This window comes from Centruroides vittatus, unplaced genomic scaffold (genome assembly GCF_030686945.1).
Source record: "Centruroides vittatus isolate TY-2023 unplaced genomic scaffold, ASM3068694v2 contig_19, whole genome shotgun sequence".
Taxonomy (NCBI): Eukaryota; Metazoa; Arthropoda; class Arachnida; order Scorpiones; family Buthidae; genus Centruroides; species Centruroides vittatus.
This window is the reverse complement of record NW_027121169.1, coordinates 5874664-5898411: the sequence shown is the minus strand read 5'-3', so window position 1 is coordinate 5898411 and position 23748 is coordinate 5874664. Positions and strand designations below refer to the sequence as shown.

The window sequence follows — 23748 nt, the reverse complement described above, 5'->3', positions numbered from 1 at the left end:
CTCGGAGATTAAGAAAAGGGCAACCCAACGGCAAAGGATGGCCAAGTGTCCCAATGTGAGGGCGTCTTTCTCTGGCCTGATGTATACTTTGATTTTCGATGACTGGCGATATTGGGAAAGTGAATCAAGACGGGACAAATTTCTGCTGATACAATGATTGAATGACCTCCAGCCTGTTTTGTCCAATTTTGTTTGCTACAGGGCTAACGGCGACTTTTCGAAAAATAATGAGGATCGCGTGCCAAACCGCAGTTGACTTTAGTCAAATATCCGTATTTACTTGTATGGGGAACGTGTAAAGAAGTGCTAAACTCCAATGTGTTTGGAGTGTTATCTCTTTTTCTGTTTTGTTTTTATCTCGTTTCGTAAATTAACATCCATTTTCTTCATGTCGCATCGCTAGAAGATAACGTACACAATGAGTGCGCCCATTTTTGAATATAAATAATGTCGCCATCGTCAGTCGTTAGATGGCGCAAGTATCCATATAATTGGAGTGAATCAGTCAAAATTGAATAAAAGCCTGCTATTGGCTAGTAAAATTACGTAAAAATGAGAAAATTTCAAGCTTTAAACAGAATTTCGAATGTTTGCAGTTCAAGCCAAACTTACACCTCAAAGCGATTGCAGCGCTCGAAGTGGCAGGAATATTTATTACGCCACTTCCGTACCATTAGACCTAAGGTAGGCTAAAATATGGTTGCATATGGCATATTTTAGCCAAAACATTCGAATCTGCTTCAGCGTAGACATTTTAGTTCGACAATTAGCTAATAGCAATGCAAGAAAAAGTTTTATAATATTTCTTCGAACAGTTAAGTTAGCTTTTTGATTTCTTGATATAAAAGTTTTGAAACATATTAAATTAACGTTATCATCAATTTCTTTTACGGCGTTTTTACGACAGGAAAACTTTATAAATGATTTGGGAAAAATAAATCGCCCGGCTTGTTTAAAAATCTCGTGACGATTTTATCTATTTCTCACGTCGCCATTTTTATTTTTATTTTTTCCGTTAGATGGCTCTAGCAAGCAGGCCAGAAAATAAAATTTCGCGTTTTTATTGTACCAAAAAAAATTAATCTTTATTAATCTTTTCATAAATATAAACTGTTAGTTTCAATTTATTATTATATTTACTAAATAAAACTTACCGAAAAATAACTCAACGTTGCGTTTTATAATCAAATGATAATGCCGGATCCATTATCGGGTGTAATTTGGACTAAAAGGTAAGGTCTGAACGCGATACCATGATGCATCGCGGCAGTCGCCATGTTGGGTCCTTTGAGGCCACGTGTATTGTATTTCCAGAGCGAATTTCTTGTTATTTATTATTTTTTTTAATGGTATTCAGCACCGAATTGTAAAAATTCGACAGCCAAAGGTGAAGATTGTTCCGTTCTCCCGCTGACAATTCCAGGAGAGTGATGATTTCAGAATTAATGTAAGTAATAGTTTATTAATGATTGTATACAGACGGCCGGATGGCCGAGCGGTCACGGTGGCAGCCTACCGCTCTGGGGACCCGGGATCGAATCCGAACCGGTCGAATAATCCCCTGGAATTTTTCGGGGGGTGGTTCGTTCGGATATGTCGGGCCCCATCCCTCACCACCCGGTCGCCCCATTGTGGGCCTGGCCGAACCCATAATGGGCCTACTAAAAGAGGCCCTCTTAGTGCCCACAGGGCGGAAAGAGCTAAAAAAAATGATTGTATACAGATGAACTAGATTTATTAGAATTGAATAATAATAAATTTTCATCGTAAATAATTGAAGAAATGCTGCCTTAAAGATTTCTGTCCCAAGGTGACATTTTATTGTTTGATAATGTACTCAACCTTCTTATTCCATATTAGTACATTAAGAAAAAACATGATCTGCTTACATTTTAAAAGCATTTTTAACAAATGTTGGTTAAATTTACCTATGGTGACCAAAATGGCGGCTCGTCTCTGATTCCAGCAAACAGAAGAAAAGAAACAGTGGGGACGCACGTTCTAACTTAATCTAACCTATTTTAATAAATTAGCATAATTATTGCCAACCAAATTATTAGAATAGGTTAGAACCTGCATCCCCACTGTTTCCTTTCTTCTGTTTGCTGGAATCAGAGACGAGCCGCCATTTTGGCCACCATAGGTAAATTTAACCCAAATATTTTTAGGACATTAAACATTACTTTTTCAGATTTAAAAACAATATTTATCACAGAACCACATAATATCATAAGAAATATTCACCAATCAATTACTTTCAAAAACATCTTATTTATATTAATTATTATTAATTATTTATTAACGTGCTGTATGAGATTAGTAATATAATAATAAATGTTTTTATAAATAATGATTACTTTCTTACAAGACTCCAGAAAATTATTTTCCTCTTGTAGTTAATGTGTTTTCTTTTATCAAGAACAACAGCAATACAAGATTGCTTGAGTATATTCAATAAGAAAACTTCAACTGAAGTTTAGTGCTTATTTTATAATTATTATTGCTTTTATAACTTTATATTTTGATACAAATACTGTAATGCTATTTGCTGCATATACTGTCTTTTAGTGTAAACATGTTTCATTTTTTGAAGTTTTAGTGAAATTGAAACATACAGTATCAGGTTCTTTTAAATATTTTATGTTGTTAGTTGAAAACAAAAAATCCATTATATAAACTGCTTATATAATGGATATAAACTGCTTATATATAATACTTAACACTTATTTTAAATTGTTTTCAGTATGCATCATTAATTAAAGTAGTTTTAATTAACCCTGTTTAAATTACATCAAAACATGGTTCTCAGATTAGTAATAGTCTATAGACAGTTCGTGGTAAAGTTTTAATTTTCTGACAGGTTGTATTATGTAAGTTATTAAACAGAATAGATGTTATAATATGTTTGTGGACTGAAAAAATACTTTAAACTTTAAAATAAAATACAATCATTTAAATTAATATTTTATAATAATTGAGTAATGTAGTACAAATTGCATATTCTAATGAATAATTATGTTGCTTAATAATCATTTTATTATAAAATAAACAATAAATTAAATTGATATTTGTTGTTATTGTCTACTGTTTAATACATTTTTACAAATATATTTGTTTAATTTTCTATAAAAAAAAATTAAATTTAATTTATATGCATAACTTCTTTCATTTAACTTTCTTATTATCTCTTGCAAACGCTTTCGAAGGCTTTTTACATTTGAGCTCCTGTTTGCAGTTTGTGTAATGCAAAAATGCATGTGAATATAGAAAATTAAATATATTTTTATTTTAACAAGTATCTTCAAATTTCTACTCTAAGTTTGCATTTCAAAACTAAATAAATTTATCCTCGTACTGTATCATACGAACCATTGTCAGCTTTTTATTTTGAAACCAATTTAGTCAAAGCCTTTAATTATATGTCAGAGTAACCACTAAATAAAAAGAGATTCTATTTAAAATTATAAAAGGAATTCCGCGGCCCGAACTCAAAGAAACGTGCAGTTTACTGCACAATTTGTAGTCTAGATTTCATGCTATGTATGTGCATTGCACATACATAGCATGAAATCTATACTTTGACCTTGGAACTGAAGACCCAATATGGCGGCTCAATAGGGAACATTGGTGTCCTGACCTAGTGTTTATAGACCTTGCTAAAAGATCTATAAACACAAGGATACAATAAGTCGCCATTTTGTATTAAATTTAATAATTAGATTTTAATTAATTAATTTAGAATATTTTGGAAGATCGAGTGGGATTCGAGCCCGTGACTTATACCTATCGTTCGATCTTCGCCTTCAGATCAATTAATTTATATGATATTCTTTCGGTTTATTCTAAATTAATTAATTTAAATTTATTTATAAAATTAAATACAAGATGGCATCTTAATCGCCGACCTTTAGTCCAAATGACTTAATATTTTATTAGCCAAGTTACAGCACGATAGTGAATCCGGCATTTATCATTTAATTGTTAATATACAGCCTAATTCGGGCTGGTTTACTAAATAACTCAATGATATAGTTAAAAATATGTGAAAACTTTTCAGTTTACATATTATATTGCATAACAATTATCTAATCAACATGTCATATTGTATTTTTATAATCAACAATTGCAGTTTTATCTCCCGTTTTATGCTTTCAAAATGGATTATTGAAAAACAAAACCCTGAGAAATTATTATATTTTTCACAGACTTTAATCAGCAGAATGTGTTTTCCCAGAAACACTTGCAGCTTACATCAACTGATAAGTGTTTAGGGAAAAACAAATAAATAAATATAAACTTTCCACTGATAACTGTAAACTTTCAGTTGAAAATTCTGTTTATACACAAAATATTTCATTTAAAAAATCTTATACAAATATAATAATGCTACAATGTCTGTATAAAAGAAGAAAGTCTGACCCTCAACCTTTACGAGTTTCTTCTTTAAAACTCACTCTGATAAACTAAAGCAATCGTAAATTAATTATTGAGTTCATTCAGAATAATTTTACATTATTTCTTAACTTCAAAATATAATTTTCTTTATAAAATTACACCCAAACCTCTGAACAACAACCACTTACGAGAATATTAAAAAATATGGCCGTTGTTTGAAGGATATTTTGTATTCATTATTGTTCAGAAAAGTGCCTAAGAAAATGGCCGCCGTTTAGTGGAAGCCGTTGTTAGAAAGTTGCTGTCAGTGGAGGTTATATGTAAAATTTATTTAAAAAGATCTTACGTAAATTTAAACATAACGATTTAGAAGGTTGTTCTCATGGTTTCTTCTTTGTACCACTTCATGGTTAAAATTTCATATTAATTATGTATATTTGCGATATTCGAATATTTAGAGGTTTTTTTAAACTCTTTTTGCTCTGTGGACAGTGGCGTAGCGTAGTGGGAGCGGCAGGGGCGGCCCGCCCCGGGCGGCAAAATTTCACAATAAATAATAATAATAATATCTTGTAAAAATTTGAACCATTTCATTTCATATTTTTGTCGCACCTACGATTCGGACCGATTGAAATGAGCACGGAATTTTTCATTACTTATACCTAAATAAGGGGCGGCGAAATTTTCCTCCGCCCCGGACAGCTGACACCCACCCTACTACGCCACTGCCTGTGGGCACTAATAAAGCCTTTTTTTTTTTTTTTTTTTTTTAGCAAACCCATTATGGGTTCTGCCAGGCATACAATGGGGCGATCGGATTGTGAGAGAGTGACCACCTATCCGGAAAATTTCTGAAAATTTTGACTTTTCCGGATTAGATTCCAAGTAAATGTATCAGGGTCAAGAATCAGTAGTTTTAGAATAAAAATGGCTGAAATATTCCGAAGATGGCATTTATGTTGTTTTTGTTCCTGTCCACGAATTAAATTACAACCCCTTGAATACTTCAGATGACAAAATTATAAAAATTCAAGGAAACGTTTCTGAAATTCTGCCCATCAATGGCCGAATAAATAACACCACCGAGCACTGGTAGTTGATCGCGGGTTCGCACCCGAACAGTGTGCTGGCCAAGTTTTCTGGGTTTTCTTCTTCTTATTCTTTTAATATGGAGATTATAGCCTTTGCGGCTCTTTCTCCGACCGACGTTGCTAGTTGCTAAGCGAAACGGCTAGTGAGGCTAATGTAGCGCTCCAGCGCCGCCACGTGTTGACTAGGAGTGATGGAGGCCGGCGGCCAGTAGATAGGTGTCAGCGTGCGCACCAGAGACATGTTAAGGGTCATCGTGTTGCCTAGGTCCTTGCGGGCTAAAGTGTATTTGGGGCAGTGTAGCCAGTAATGAAGTGTAGTTTCCACTGCGCCACAATAGGGGCACCCCGGAGAGTCGTGTAGATGCCGTGAGTAAAGAAAACCATGTAACGAGGCCGTCTCGGTCCGGAGCCGGGCCAAGAGCGTCTCCGCGTGGCGAGACGACGCGCAACTGTACCTCCAGGGGGCGAACGGGCGTAGATGGTCCCGGCCTTTGTTGCGGAGCGCCGCTGACCAGGAATCCGTCAGGGTGCCGATGATGGTGTCCCGCAAGGCCCGGGTGAGGTCGCGTGGCGTGAGGGGTTTCCAGATGGAGCCACAGAACGGGTCGCGGCGGGCCGCTTTGTCGGCCGCCTCGTTGATCGGAATGTTGGTATGGCCCGGTGTCAAACCGATGACGATGGGCGCCGTGTGGGCGCTGACAATAGCCGCGAGATCGATGGATAGGTGGTGATGAGAACGAGACGTTGGCCATAGCCTGGATGACCGAGCGGCTGTCAGAGAAGATTACGATGGGTTTGGCAAGCGGGGCGCTGATGTGGATTGCGCGCAGGATACCCTGGGCTTCTGCCCCGAAGACGCTGCAGTAATTGTGCAGAGACCAGGCCTCTGTTTTGTTTGTGTTTGAGAACACTACGCCAATGGATGAGTACTGGACTTGGATGCATCCGCGCCTAGACAGAGCCAGCCCGGCCATTTTTCAGCGACAGTCTCCCGGAAACGGACGCTCGTGACTACTGGTTGGTCGGTGGACGAAGTGGGGTAGTCGTCTAGACTGATGTGTGGATGGACGCTGGCGATAGATGAGTGACATCAGTTGGCCTTCCCGACGGTAACGGGATATAACCCGGTACACGTAAGGTTCCTGGTGACGGCGCCACCGATAAAAGTCCAAACTTGAGGCGTTTTGGTAGAGGTCGTGTAGTGGGCTAAAACTGCCCCTCGACATTTGAGCCGCCGCACGGGAGAGTGTTCTAAGACGTAGCCTCGGCCGTAACGGCACATAACTAGTCTCGGTGTATAGTGATAAGAGAGGGGTCGTCTTTGGCACGCCCAGCGCCGTTCGTAATGCGGCGTGGAGGGGCTTCTCAATGCGATTGATGATGGTGGACGGAGCGCCATCCAGGAGCGGTGCTCCAAACTCCGCCATTGGGCAGTCTGGGTTTTCTTCACGTATCTAATGCTTAAATAGAAACCACTTTCCCATAGAAAATCCTCCTGGAAACAGGGCCGGATTTACCTATAAGCTAAGCTACAGCTTAGGACCTCTGGTGTTTTCGGAGCTGACTCTCTCAAGATCAATTGTTCATTGAGTCCGACTGAACTCCCTACTTCACAGACATGTTGAGTATAAATGAAAGGCTTTCATAGGTCTTAATCCGAGTTCTCAAGCAGTTACATCAGCTATTTCAAATATGCACCCGTGACGACGTGTGATGGTGATGTTGAAAGATCATTCATCAAAGTTCTACTGGAAGACAATCGTCGATCTTTCGAGTTTGAAAATTTACGTGGGCGCATGGTAATACAGTGCAATCCCGAAGTAAAACAATGCCATGTATGAAAGTTGATAATTAACACTGTATGAGATTAAAGGAAATCTGAATTAACCTCAGTTAATTCTCATCTTCCCAAATTTTTAGGTCTTTTTTCAGGTGTTTTTGCGTTTCAATATCTGCTTATTTTGCCGTATTTTAAGTCTTAAAAATTGGGATAATGAAATTACGCGTGTCGCCACGTGATGCGTGGATGTAGATAAAATAAAAATGCAATCCTCATTCTATATGCTAGACATTAAATCTAGTTGGTGTGGTTGCAGTGTATTGCTGCTTGGGTGTTGTCAATATCGTACTACCTACAACACAAGTACTCATCCAGACTTACAGTGGTGGATAGGGCCTCATATATCCAGTGCATTCCACCTGGACTCGATCTGGACCCTCTCAGAGCAGGCCCTTTATTGCTTTCAACTACATAACTGGTGTTCATATTTAACTCTGTTTTTATTTATAAATTTCGAAGAAAGACTGCTTAAATGTATATTATTACAACTTATAAAAGAAAAAACAAATGAATGCATTAAATAAAACTTTAATGATTCCCGAATAATAAATATTAATTTGCTATATACAATTTTACCGTCCATTTATATACAATATTAAAACACATAAAATGATAAATCAATTAAAATATTTTTAACAAGACATTTCTAGTGCTACCCGGTTCTCCTCTTTCCCCACTATCATTTTTTAATCATTAATAAGCAAAAATGGACTGGAAGTTCCCTCAAAGGAATTTATCCTTTGTAACACATTTCTACTAGTTCCAAAATGGCGTATCCTGTATTTTCCTGGTTCGGTATTTTCCGGTATGTCCCATAATATTTCCGCTTTGCCTAAACTTCCAAGCCATATATTCGAGTTTTTCCAATAGAACCTTCAAAATAAAAATAAATAAAATGACAATGAATATGTTAATGATCTTCGGAGATCCCCGCTTTTACGACTGCCCATTCGAACACATTTCCTGATAAAGCATTGAATCTATGAGAAATCCGAATTACGAAGGTCTCTCGAGGACCAATTAGATCGTAAAAGCGGGGACTAATTCTGTGAAATATCTTTCTAAGATAATATAAATCAATGGTATCCAGTTACGATGTAGATCATTAATTAATGACGTTTGATATCGTTATACACGTTTAAATTTTAATTTATTACATCCTGTACACAACGCACTAGCGGAAATTGAAAGTGGAACAGCTAAAAAAATGCTTCATTTAGGCTGAAATTTTGAATTCTGAAACAGATTTATGCTAATAATTATCCAGGGGGGTGGATATCGCGCAACGTACACGTGTTATAATCGAGCGTGCCACTCCTCATTTGTGATGTAGACTGATTCTCTCGAGGGATGTTATTCCAAGTATCTCATCCTAAGCTTGCAATTTAAAGTATTCAGTTGAGAGCTGATGGCACGTGTCTTCAAGTTATGCACCATTTATGTATCTACTGATCTGGAATGAGGATGACTAATGAGTGCAGGCACTCTCTTGCTAAAATAATGCATTTAATAAGACAATTTGGAGAGTCGCAGGAGATGACTCTCCTAATCCAAGAGTTTAGAATGCATCTACCACACACACACACACACACACACACACACACACATATATATATATATATATATATATATATATATATATATATAAGAAAAATAATCTGCACTTTCCCATTCTCCTGTGTAAATCCAAACTTGACTTGCCCAACATTACTGTCAAGATAGATGCAGCTTATATTAGTAAATCTTACTGATTGACACTACTTAAATTTTGACATTGTGACATTCAAAGAGGATCCATCCTCTTTCAAACTTAAAGGGATGGTTATACAGAAAAACTCCTCTGTTGTGTGGCATAGTTTGGCAAAACAAACTTCATTAAATTAAAATAATAACAAATCTTAAAAAAGACTAAATTTAATCTGCTAAGTTATACCTGCTGAAAATTTAACCATTTGCTTTTTTCTCATCTCTCAACATACGTTACATTAGGTAACACACTTCAGGATGTTCCATATTATATGTAGTATATTTGCATAGTACGCAATAAATTATTATTAATTAATTCATAAACATTGGTACGGGATCAGATGATGAATTTGATAATGGGAATGAGAGCAAAATTCAATTTTTTTCTTCATTTAAGGAAAAATAAAATATGTTATTAGTGTAAACTTCATTGTCCCCCAGAATAAGATCCACTGATTAAATGTATAATTTCTCAGAATTTTGTGTTACAAAACGATCCTTATCTTCAAAGTGTAATTATTGATAATATAAAATCAATATCGTGTTTTGAATTAGACAAGTAAATATTAATTAAAGACATACTTCGTTTCCCAATTAGCATCAGTTGCCACTACTTCCCATTCTGAAGTATCATTATTCCATTTTTCCACAGTCAAAAATGTGTCGTCCAACTAAAAGAATGATTCGCAATTATTATTGGATCCTAAATTAAACAATTAAAATATAAAATCTTACATTACCTTCATGTTATTAATAGGGTGACCACTAACGAAGGTGACTTTCACCGTCGAACCCTGTAAAAATTTAGCATTAATTAATTAAATGTCTTTATGAGTGTCTACAAAGTCTCTCCGGATGACCTTGTGTCTCCTTTTAAATTTTTCTGGTAGTATAATGGGCACTGGTATTGCTTTAGGCACTGTGAAAGACAAGTTCTACTGTTTTAAGATAGAACTAAGAAAACTCAAACAATTTAAATCACCTCCTTTCTGGAAACAGAGGATAAAATTTTCATCCATCACCACTTGATGGGTATACAAAAAGAGCTCATCTTAGTAATCCACCTCTCAAGATAAAGACATAAGTGAAAATTAAATTTATGCAGAGAATGGAGGGGAACGTACTTAACTTGTGAGTATATGAGACTTGTTGCCATTCTTTTGCCAAATTTTGCACCACTTACCACAGTATAATTTTCTTTAACGTCTTCTAGAACATCTCCAAATTTCTTGCCAAACGGTGCAATGTTGAACAACATTCTACGATTGAAACTGAACTGTTTGCTAAGAAGATTAGGTGTTTCTGGACCTTCGGATAAATCATTTCTTAGCATCATATTGTTAGCTAACATTTTATACTGCTGAATATAAGCATCTAAAGTGTAAGGTCCATACAGAGTCGATGCTCCCTCGTATCTCTGAACCTGTTTAAAAATGTTGAAGCGTATATTTTATAATATTTTCACTCCATGAACACTATTTTTATGCCACTAAACAAACCTGATATTCCTCATATGTAGTTACATAAGACGAATAAGCATTACTGAGACCTGCAATAACAGCTATTGTTTTATTGTCTTCTTCCGTCTCATTGATAACCTAAATAATTGTTTAAACATTAATATTTAAATTAAACTTTTAAAAATTAAAAATATATTTGTTAACATTCAAACTAATTTCTCTTACTTCTTTCACTGCTTCTCTAAGTCTTCTCCCAGCCATTGTACTGTTTTTACCAAATTACATTTCTGTTTTAGGTAATTAATTATTTTAAAATTGAAAAATTGTTTTTATTAAAGAATTTACTTACGTAAATTCGGCAGGTACTGCAATAATTGCCAATTGCCCCACTTTTAAAATTTGTGTCGGGAGTACAGTCGGATGCCATTTGTAGGGGAAGACCATCTGAAAATTTTATCATCAGAACTACAAAAATTAATTAATTAAAGTATGAATGAGAAGAGGAAAAAATTAGCAACCAGTTGCGTAACTTTCCCAGTTGTTATGAGTCTTTATTTTAAAAAACTTTTATATTATTAAGCAAAAAAAACTAAAATTACGTTTGGCGCCATCTATTATCAGATTTTGTTATAAAAAAGTTCTTCGTCTATAAAAAACATCTTAGCGGCAATAAAGCTCCTACATAATCCTCTACATTAACTAGGACCTTTATTATCACCATTCTAATCCTCTTCATTTACAGAAGCTAATTAGCTGTAGGATAGGCTGTTTGTGTATCCTACAGCCATCTACTCCCAATAGAACAAACTCTACATCACTCTATGTCAAATTTAAGTGTTGTTGAGGACTAATTATGTGTATGATACTCACCCAGTTCTAATATTTAATTAACTATAAAAATTATGGGATTAAAATACATAAAATTTAACAGAAACTTTTCAGATTTGTTCACCACAACAAGATTATTCACTAGAATAAAACACACTTTAAATATATACACTCAATATTTCGAATTTATGAATAATGAGGTTATATGAACTGTATCACTGCATCTAGGAAGTCTAGTAGCTTTTCAAACTCATGTTCTGCAACAAAGATATCATTGTTAAAAGGAGAAAAGAGAGGATTTTTTGATGCAGAACATTGTTACTTGAATAATGACCTAATTTTTTTCCCAAAAATTCAACAATAATTTCAAATTCTAGTCTTTAAAAAAACCAAATTTAATTAAATATTCCTTTTCTAACACTCATATATCTCTCCTCTAATCTCTTTTATATCTGTGCATATAAAAAGCTAGTGTAACTCATGTGAAGCAATTGGTGTAACTCATTACTTAAGCTACATATAAGTGTAATAAATTTTTAAAAATATTGACAAGCAAGTACTTTTTTGTGTGTGTGTGTGTAACTAAAAGGGATAACCTATACTTAACTTTTTCCTTGTTTGACAGGAATCACTTAATCATTGATCTCAATTAAAAAGTTGGAAAGGAAGGAAGTTCAAGTTTGAAATTGTAACTCATTTTTGGAAAGATATCTCGATAAAAATACAATACTCGACCTAATTTCTTGCCAAACTTTCCTCTTATTTCTTTTTTCATAAATAGATATCTATTAAATAACTATAAATGGGATCAGTCATTAAAAAAAAACAAGATAAAAATTAATAGTTTAGCTTAAGGGAATTGAATGTGTGGGATCTCTCTCCCCTCTCTGATTTAACTTATACAAAAATAAACTTAATATTTTTTTATCAATTAAAAGCAGGAAGACAGAAAATAGTGAGAGAATTGCTACAAAAAAGCATACTTCACCGGTGGCAAGCAGTATGGGTTTAGGTATATGACAGTTTTTTAAAGTTTCACTTGGTTTCTTGATGAGATCCCTGATTACATTCCCATATATGTTAGATGATCTTGCTCCTGAAATGGTTTTATTATGTTATAAAAGAAATCAATGGACTAAAATAATAATTTATGGCACTAACCTTGGCGGAAATTTGAGTCGCCTATAGAATCTGTGGTTCCTGCTGCAAAACTGTATCCCAAAGCTGGTTTACAAGTTTTAACCTAAATTTACGTGACACATTCTCTTATAAATTACAAACGTTAAATTAAAAATCACGCATAAAATTCACCTACATTGTAAGTATCATTGACAGTTACTTCAACATTACTCATATCAATATTTTGATGAACATATTGAATTGGGCCTGTAAGTTTATTCATAGCAGTTAGGAAGAGTTCCTAAAAACAATTAACGGGCTTATTAATTAAGATATTATAATTTTAAAATTCATTACTTAAATGCTAAATTACCAATGCTTTCTCATACTGTCTTTCCCCAATAATTTTTGTACTTTCAAACATATCTTTACCAGGGCCTGTAGAGATGCAGATACCTTCCTGAAAAATAAATTTTTAGTAATGATTTTAATTTAAACAGTAATATTTAATGTATAGAGAGTATTTACTTAACTCAGTTAAGTAATTTGTAAGTAATGCAAAATTCAGAAATATATTAAACAACATGAAAAGAGGTTACAAATGCCTAAAATTTCTATTTTATAATCAGAATTTTATTGTTTGACATGTAATAACCATCCTCCTATTTACTAAATGAGGAGGTCCAATTCTGAGTCAAACCATTCAAGGCAAGCAGACTGTAATGAACATATAAGATCACATTTTCTACCCTTCACTCCTGTCAATAATTGATGCATTATTAAACCATAAGAACCTAGAGTATTAAAAGTTTCAGCTTGCTCCTCCCTAACTTTCAATTACCTATATTTTTATTGTTAGTTCTCAATCCCCATACATCATCACCCAGCTTCCCTATTGTGAATTCAAGAGGGCTCTGAAGGAGATTATTTAGACCTAGGCAATCCCAAAAAGATTTGCAAGTTGGAGAAAGTTAATACCAATAAGGTCCAGACTACATACCTCAAAAAGTTATAATATAATATATATTATTGATATTCTTTATTCATAAACTAATTACCTTTTTGCTACAGGAACTAGTTTCAAAATCGCAAACTTTCCCACTCAAGCTACATCTGGGTCCAATAATATTTGGTGACGAATCTCCTTCATTAGCTTGAGCAAAAGCAGCGACGAAAGGGCCCTAAACAATTTAAAAAAACACAGGAATTTAAATTTAAAATTGCAATTTAACAGGTGAGAAACTTTAATAAAAAACAATTACCTTTCCAGGTAAAACTTTACCGTTCATAACTTGTTCAAATCTTAACGAAGCATAACCTTTATTATCTCCGCTAATTAGACGATTGGTATTATTCATACTGGTAGCATGTACAGCAAACCAACTGTAAATGTTTAATTTTGAAAGATTTTAGAATGTTTATATTTATAAAAATAGTTCATTCTTAGTAAATCACTTGCTCATTAAGTTGTAAACTAAATGATTACATTTTAAAATGGATTTTAATTAAATAATAATAATATTTGAAGAATTTGGTTTTTAAAGATGGCCTACTTATGTAATTTTTAATTAAAATTTTTCACTTGCTTAATCATTCCAATTGGTTTATCTTGAAGATCTACAAATTTAATCAGAGTCATAGTTTTGTCCACATCATATGGATACCTGAAATAAAAGGCCAATTTGCATAAATTTTTATTAATATATGGAATTAAAATATATTATTTTAATTACCTTTCCCTTTCTTCTGGTGGATTTCTTAGATATGCACTGGGACTTCTGTTAACACTGATGTTATACAGTTCTCCTTGGTTCCAGAAGATTCGTCCAGGTTGCATATTCTCGTGAGCTTTAACTATGCTCTACATGGAAATATATTTTAAATGAGATGATTATTAATTAATTTAAGAGGTTTCTGAACTTTTATTACCTTGAATATCCCCGAAACTTGGGCATCAATGTTTCTCTTATGAAACCACCGGAAGGGATTACATAGAGAAAGTATTGCAGGTATCCTCCAGGTGCAGAATGTGTGTGGCTACTACTTATGCATACATTACTCTCTGTGTATATGTCACCATAAACTTCTTGTAATTTTTTAATTACCTAGAAAATTGTGTAAAAGTAGAAAATATGGTCTACATAATTAATTTAACATGCCAATAACAGTTCTGCGTATAGCTTATTATATTGTATTTGTACAATCTGGTCCACAAATGCTTGACAGGTGACAGATCTGGACATCAGGCAGGCCAAGGAGGTTTAGCGATGTGATGGACCTGAGAAATCCTAGCTGTCTTGCTTGAAAATGGCTGTCTGCAGCCCTGCCATAAAAGGCAACAGTGGATTTCCTAAATGTACTGCTATGCTGTAATTGTCCCTTGCACCATTACTAGAAGTAACAGATTGTCATACGAGATGGCTCACTAGACCAGGACAGCTATGGGGGCAGTATACCACTCAACAATAAAGGTGGAATTGGGGGATTGAAACACTCTAGCACAGTGGTTTCCTGTTTCTAAACAAAACCAAGATTCATTGCTAAATGTAATATGCTGCCAGCCCATAGCAGTCTGTTCTTCTCTGTCATGCACTACAAATGTCGGCCTACTACAAATGAAGCTGACAGTGTTGGAATGCTAATAATAGAACACGTAGCAGTCGCCTTGCATGCAAATTTGTCTCTGATAGTCGCCTCCCAAAGGTATAGATTCTGTAGTAAGGCTTTTCACCTGTCTTTGGATGCGGACAAAGATGCTGCTGCAACTGTTTGTATATGTACACGATTAGACAATCATTTCTGCTAGTGACCTCTTTGGGACATTCAATTTCTGGCTACTGTGTGCACCCTGACATATCCACTGCCCCAACAACTCAGGTGAGAATGTCCCACATAGTGTGCAAATAGGCAAAACGGCCATCCTGCCCAATAACGAAGCATTCTCAAACTTTGTCTGCTGTGTTTATTGTTTCTGCATCATGCAGACCTGCTTGGCATTTGAAGACATTCAAACAAGAACACTGAAAATATATGGTCCAAAGTAACACATGGCTATTTGCCTTAGGAGGGGTGCCTCTCGGAATAACTTTTATGGGAGACTGGCTCCTATTTAGGTGATAGACACGTGAAGACCTAGAAAATCCCAGTCAGGCGCTAACCCGCAACCAGATCCAGGTTAGGTTAGGACCCCATCAAAAGGGTCTGAACACGAGTTCAGACCCTTCTGATGGGGTCCTAACCTAACCTGGAGATACCTACCTTTCTGTAGAGATAGATAGTTTTTAATTTAAGGTGTCTGTCTTTTTATTATATGATGGGATTAACTAAACTATATAAAAATGTTTATATAGCACAAGTATATTTACCTTATGCGCCCACATGCGTATAAGGCAACAGATTAAACACTGCACAACTAAAGACAGAAACGATGAATACGTTATTGCAACAGCACAGACTAAATATTAATACAAAAACAATCGTTTCTGAAGTTTAACGAACTTTATTTCCCTACAGCTCCACTGCCATTTTTATAGTTTGTCATATTCGCTACGCCCAATCTTCCTAGACGAAAGCATTAAAAATAGTCGTGAAAATTGAAGAATGCGGAAATCCGACAGATAATCATCCTACGTTAAAGAGAAGAACTGATAATTCTTTAAATAGAGATAAATAATAAATTCGTGTAAACTTTTCTGTCTATCTAAAAATATAAAGAAGAAGCCGGAGGACATCCTGCAGAACATCAAATCTGACCTACTTTGATCTTCCGGCTGTTATTATTCTTTAAAACCCAGTTGCAACGCTACACCATATAGTAGTAAGGGCATTTTCCTTCAGATTTAAGTGGTTTTTATCAATTTTTTAAACGTTTAACCATGGAAAAAAATTAACGTTTCCACTGGAAGATCTCCATGCTTCCCTTCATATTTTAGATTATAGAAACAGATAAATAGTGTAGTGCTACCAGGAAATACTAATATAGGTCGTGAGGTCTTCATGTATATCTCTAGAATAAGTTTTCTATTAAGAGTATTTATCAAAGCTTCCGTTTAATTAAAATTGTTCTTGGAACAGCAGCAAACAGCAAAGGTGCATAAATTTTCGATGATTTTTCCGTAATTATAATCAATTTTCCTCATTGCTGATTATTAATATAGTAACGTACAGCTGTTAACGTGTGAAATTATCAATATTACGCTATTAACTTTAACAAAAGTCAGGAAAGTGAGGATAATTCGCTACATGGCCAAAGCAGTTTGGAGGAAAATTGTCCGAGTTTGGCTGAAAACAAAAGTATTGTGTTGTTATTCTTTTGTTCTTAGGGTAGAAAGTACAGAAGATCAGGTCATCGAACCAAAAAAGTCACATGATAATTGATTATATGTCATTACACATATTTTCGATATCGTTCCTTGCAATCTGATACTATAGATAGCTTCGTATAAGTTCTAAACGTATAAAAACCGGATTGAAACTTAATAAAATGATGAATTTTATATATATTTTCCAAAACGCTGACATATTTTTTATAGAGAAATGTGATTACATAATGTTAAATTAATTTATTATCGCACAAATAGCGAAAGATTATCATTTACACAATTTTAAACCTGTTCAAAACACGTCTTGAAAAATAAGTAAATAAGTTTTATACTATGAACTACACAGTCGATTGTTGCAAACCATAAACACGCTTTGCAATGCGCTCTAACTAACTAATTTGCATAGCTGTGTGTGCACTACGTAATTACCAGATTTGCCTTATGAAGTACTTAACACACGGGCCTGTTGTCTGCTTTGTGTAAGATGACAGTAACTGGCAATTCACTAGAAATGATTACGGCGGATAACACCAGCCTAGAAAACCACTGATGGTTGCGGGTTTACTCCTCATCGATATCTATGCGGAATCTTCCCTTCACGTGTCTAAAATGTAAATAAGCGCCAGTTTCCCCGTAAAAAGTCCTACCGGGAGGCATACCCCTTGGCAGATGGCCCACGTGCTGCGTTGCCGTATTCTAACAAAACCATAGAAGTAACCTAGATAACACTTATTACTGTGCTAATCAGTTAATCGTAACTAAGAAGCAAAGTAAAAAAAATCACACGCATCCCGAATTTGCAACCTCTTTTGCGACAATAAATCAACTCTTAAAAAGGTTTAGAGGGCAAGATCATCAACCGGCGTGTCTTGTGACGTAACATAAATTAGATTTATCGACACGAATCGATAACATTGTAGACCGTAATAAAGCCGAAATCTAGTGGAATCAATGGCGCGTTATATCCGGTATAGTCTTTTCTAAAATCGAACAATGATTCATCTCGTGTTTTCAAATGCGTTACATCATCCGAGCATTTCATTCTTTATTACTATTATAATAATAAAATCTTATCGTCTACGGCAATAAAAGAAGAACCATAAGTTTGTCTCACCTCAGTTTTCACCGATTGAGATACCATGCAAGAATCAATGGACACGAAAACAATGCGTGTAGAGTTATCATCGATAATGAAGGCACGACTGTAGAGTCTGAAGTGAATACCCGAAGTTACTTGACTTATTTTAACGTAACCCATCTTGAAAAAAATAAAATCAAATCAAAAATTAAATTTCAAATCAATTTGTAACAAGCTTAATTTTAGTATTTGCTTCCTTGTGAAAGAATTAGTCGCATTTTTTGAATATTCATAACGCCTAGGAGCGTGAATCTACAAGTTTAATGGCCGAAAAAAATTTACTAAATAGCCATAAATTTTTATTGGCCTTCACAAAATATTTAAAGAGATTTTTAGTGATTCCAGAAACGGAAGTTTAGGAATTTATGCCCTTTTTTGCTTGCAAACCACTTAAATTGAAAGCAAGCGATTTAAAAATGCGTTTTACCATGGTGTAAAACAATTAAAACTTTATTGAAATTAATTTTAATCCATATTGCTGAAGTACCTTCCATTGTTACCGCAATAAACTCACTTCATTTATAGTAATTTTTAAATTTTTTTTTTGACTTTTCTACGATGCAAGCTGTTTTTTTAATGCTAAAATTATAATACTATTTCTTTTCCGTTAAAGAAGGAAAGAATTAGTGTTTAGTGCATGATAAATTAGTGTTTATTTTTGTATTGCATTTCGCTTTTTTATACGTTTCAACGTGGAAAAAAACTTAATTTTTAACTTATATTTAACGTTTCTTCCCTATCTGTAGGATATGTTCCTGTATTTGTCCTATAATCAACAAAAACACAAACTTCAAGTGTTTTAATCTTGTGTTTCTTGTGTTCAATTAATAGAAGAATATACAAGATCCTCAAGAAACACAACACAAGATGTTAAATGAGGAACAATTGTTTAAAAATTTTATTATTAAAGTAAACATTAAATAATTTAAAAGAATACATTACCATGGCTACACCAGAAGCAGGGCCAGTAATATCGCTGATACCAACACCAATATTATAAACGTCATCTTCTATACATGATATAGAAGACACAAAGAACAGAAGAAACGTAAAACACCAGCCATACATGACTTGGCTTTCCAACACTAAACTTCACACTCCAAATCGCAGAGTATAACACAAAAATATAACACACTATTACTCATATGACCAAGTGTGATTGGTGGATCTTCTAACGTACGAACAAGCAACCAACCAATCGCATCGACACTTAATCTTTCAAAATTTCATCATTCAAAATTAATATTTATCAGCGTTTTCTAATTTTAACAATTTAGCGAACTTTTCCTTATTGTTATATAAAACAAAGGAATGATTTTCTTGTATTAAAACACGTGAATTTTGAATAACTTCGTTAAAATGTCTTATTTAACCCCCAAAACGCGGAAGTTCACGGTCAACCTCATGACCCAAAAAACGTTTCGTGACGTCATACTACAATAAACACTACAATAGTTGTAGTTGAACTAAGACCTCCAGGCGAAATCCGGCCAGCCAACATATTTCACACGTCACTTATAACAGAAATTGGCCACCCAATTGAAAAGTTTGGACACCATTTATCTCGACAAATTGCTAAAAATTAATATTTCTTTAGGAACCAATATATATATGTGTGTGTGTGTGTGTGTATGTGTGTGTGTATTATAATTTGTGGCTCCATCTGTTGATAAGTATCGAAAGCATTTAAGATTGAATTTACAATCTTATTTAACGAATTTTTCGTGTAAATAGAATCAAATTTTGCATTTTACTGTAATGAATACAATTCTGTAAAGTTTTAGTATTTAAAAAAATGATAATAATTTATTACGATTATTTGCAAACAAATTTTTAACTCATTGACTCATTGTGTATGTGGATTTTGTACAAATTTCAAAATAGTGTAAATTCCTTCATTGGTACTGTATACATACAGGCATAACCTGTCCTAAAATGAGATGATTACTAAACATTACAGACGTGCAGATTATTTTGCAATGTAGTGGTAAAACATGGAAACACAGACAGCTACATAACACATTTGGAGGCTAAGCTCAAGTGCATACGATATAATTACGTTACAGGCTCAAGCCTATTTCAGGACAATAACGTTTAATGCTCCAGCAGTATTCTGCCATCTTATGTTTGTCCTATCTCCCTTGGTAGCACTTTTCCATGATCTTCAAGTCTTGGTGGAACGGTTCGTCTTGCTCTTCACTAAAGTTCTCAGGGAATTTATCAAGATGACTGTGTAGGAAATGCAATTTGACACCCATGTTACATCCCAGATCATGAAAGGCTGACAACGTATTAGCAACGAGAGTTTCAAAGTTAGCAGCCTTTTTATTGCCGAGAAAGTTTTCCATTACCACCACCAACGACACCCATGCAACTCTTTGTTGTTCATTTTTGAGACAAATTAGATATAGTTTTGACCTCTGACCTGTGAAGAAAGTATACATACTCATTATCATCAGCTCCCTATTTAATCTTAATTGTATTATAAAATATTTTTTATATTAAAAGGCAAATTCAAAAAGAAATAACCATTAATTTGTAGGTAATCCAAAATAATTTTATACCATTCTGGATCTTTTTCCTTATTAATGTGCCAAGGATATCTCGAAAACATTGTGGATCAATTGGGAACTAAGTAAATCTCTCATCTCAATGGTCCTACAGAAAAGCCTATTTAAGATATTAGATACTTGACTAATTAAGACAAATAAAGCCAACTGAGTGCCCTCATTTTTAACAAATTATTCTGTTCAACCTAATCGTTAAACTTGAAATAAGTGCTTTAGATCTATAATTCTGTGGAAGTTTCCTCCCCCCTTTTTTAAACATGTAAAGAACAATTGTTCCAGTCTTTTGGAATCTTATTCGTATTATATAAATCATTAAGTTGTCTACCCAAGAATTCTACAATATTCCTCGGTAAATTTATTATTATAAAATTGAAATAGAGTCATAACCTGGAACTGTATTATCTTTTAAATAAATGTTCATATGTTTTATCTACCAGGTGATAATTATATTTAAAAGTAGAAATAAATACTTTATCTTTTTTTTTAATACGTTCAATGAGTTTACATTAAAAATAGTATATATGATATTTAATTAGATAAAGGAAAAATTATATTACAAAACTTTCACTTACTTTTTCCTTGTTTAATGTAATTTTCCTTTAATTTTTATATTAAAAAATTAAAGATCATTATGTAATTTTTCTTTATGTAAGATTATTTATACTATTTTATATAATAATTATATAATTATTTACGTAATTTCCCTCTTGTTTTACGCCATTACCTTTATTTTTTATATAAAAACTTAAAAGGAAATGACGTAATATAAGAGCGTAAAAAATAATAATCTTTTTAGACACGGCGTTTAGAAAAATTCTTATAAAAATTTTAATTAGCATAAATTTCGGCTTTTGTTATTCTAAGTGACATTTTGAATGAAATTCGTTTGTTTCCATTCAATTTTATCCTTATAATAAAATGAAGTCGTAAGATTGAAATAGATCTATGGGGAAACTCTTCGTAAACTTTGACCTATCGATCCGGAAATTTGGCGAGAACCTCGCTGATAACGAAAAAGGTTTAAGTTTAAAATTTGAGCTTTCTCGACCCAGTAGTTTTTTCCTGTATGAGCTCTTCTGTGCCGGATGAAGAAGAAAATACAGCTTTTTCGATAATTTTTGCAGTTTTCGATTGCTTATATTTCGGCAACCGCTTTATAGGAAATATTGAAATTTTGCACTTTACCTAAGAAAACAATTCTCTTTCCAACGAGACATTCGGAATTACTTCAGGTGTTTGGGGGCGGAGAAATCCAACTCCGAAAATCAGCAACTCTGTTTACTGTATAAACTGTATAGTCAGTGTCTTTTTTACTTTGCGGGGAGACACTGCCGTGACTCCTAATTTAAAGAAGGTAAATAGTTTTTTGTTCTTCTAAATAATTGTTTAAAAAGTATTTCCTCTTCTAAGATTTAAAATTACATGAGAAGTGGCTACGTGAAATGAGATATGCTTCCTACTAAGAGGACTAGATTCTAATTACTTGAGGAAAAGACTCAATCTTTACTGTTGTTTTTGTTAATTTGGTATTACTGGGGCCCCAATGTATATATGATAGTTACTGGATTTTTTCTGAACCCGCTACAGGCTAGTCCAGTGTTTTTCAACCGGGGTGCCACGGCACCACGATTGGGGTGTCGCAAAGTTTAGGGCCGATAATAAAAGTAGATTTAAAAAACAATAGCGAGACTATTATTTTACATGTAGGTAATTCGACAAAATTCAATGGACTTAAATTTTGATTTTGAACACGTAGAAACGCTTTTATTTGCATTAAAATGCTACTTCAAACTGTCAGTTTTTCTTCTCGCGCAACGCTGGGGTGAGGTCCGGGAGGAGTACTCTCCCCGGACCCCACCCCAACGTTGCGCGTAATATTCGTTTTCGCAAAAGGTTCATCTGGCCCATTAGCCTCTCTCTATTTAGATTCTAGATCCGCCGCTAGTCAAGGGTGTCACGGTTTTTTATTTTTTAATCAGGGGTGACACTCAACGAAAAAGATTGAAAAACACTGGGCTAGTCTATGGGTGACCTGCAGCCTTTTGGAATCACATATCTGACTTCGAATAGTTGCATGTAATACGATTTTATGTATTAGTTTCCTCTAGGCTAAAATTTAATGCAATAGAAAGTTTAGCGGCTAATATTAACCATTTTATTTTTTATATCATGATACTGTCTACATAAAATATATTCACACTGTCTAAACAATTTTCTGTGTGATGATTATATTTTGTTTTTCATATAAAATTGACTCCATGTTAAGACTTCAGATTTGAGAATGTTTTTGTTCTTAACTGTTTGTCTTTCCTTCCTTCATCCTGAGGTCATTCTGGTCACCGTCTCTGGTCTCTCACAAGACTATGACCAGAATACGGCCCCGGCTTTTTTTGACAATACAAAGAAAGCCATATTTGCTGTAATAATTTTATTGATTCATCTATGTTGGCAACCTATTCATTAGCTCAAGGTCCCAAGAATTGTTTTTGACAGTTGATCGATTTTCTCTCTTCGTATTGGTGAATGCATCTGGCATTATTAATTTTTTTAAAATTCACATCATGTCCGAAAAAATCAATTACTTTAAAGGTTGAAAATAGAGGATTTAATGACAACTGGGAATTGCAATAAATTGTTTCTGTGAGAGAAAATGTTGGCTGTGATACTGTAATTGTAACAGTGAAAAAATACAATTGAAGCTTACAAAGTAGCATATATACATGAAAAAAGAAACAAGCCATTTAGTGATATGCTACAACTTCAACAATTTCCGTTTAGATCCAGAAAAAGTAAAGTACAAACAACTGTCTTTATCAAGGAGCATAACTGATTGGAAAACTCGTGCTGCCAGCTGTCATGGTAATATCATGTAAGAAACATGATTGGTTGATTTGAACTGGTAATGAACGCCACTGAGGAACATGTTGGTTAGATTTTGAATTTGTAGCGCATGCGTCTCAGTAGAGACGATTGGAAGGACGAAGGATCATGCCATGTGGTGGACCTGGAATAGGGCTATCACTAGCTTAGTCGCTGATTGGTTGGCCGACGGCTGTCAATGACTATATAAGATCAACATGGAAGCGGGAAATTCAAGTTTCGATCCCTCTCGCTGTGTTCAACAGTAGCCGAAGAAAGTGTTACTACTAGCCAACAGCTTGTCGGTTGTTGTAAGGTGTCTTAAGTTCGGGAGATAACACTATGCAAAGTTCAAATAGTTCTTATTAGTGTACGGAACG

General features: G+C 34.3%; 1 protein-coding gene across 1 annotated transcript; it reads right to left on the bottom strand.

Moving 5' to 3' along the window:
• Positions 1 to 7838: 7838 nt before the first annotated feature.
• On the bottom strand, positions 7839 to 19037 carry CDase (neutral ceramidase). Its single transcript, XM_067264592.1, is given in 19 exon segments — positions 7839 to 8199; positions 9655 to 9743; positions 9813 to 9866; positions 10256 to 10495; positions 10572 to 10670; positions 10758 to 10797; positions 10882 to 10976; positions 12344 to 12456; positions 12522 to 12603; positions 12676 to 12780; positions 12853 to 12939; positions 13538 to 13660; positions 13742 to 13862; positions 14066 to 14143; positions 14213 to 14340; positions 14409 to 14437; positions 14440 to 14584; positions 17916 to 18059; positions 18882 to 19037. Coding segments are annotated over 19 exon segments (2085 nt in total). The 5' UTR covers positions 19008 to 19037; the 3' UTR covers positions 7839 to 8012.
• Between the last annotated feature and the right edge of the window lie 4711 nt (positions 19038 to 23748).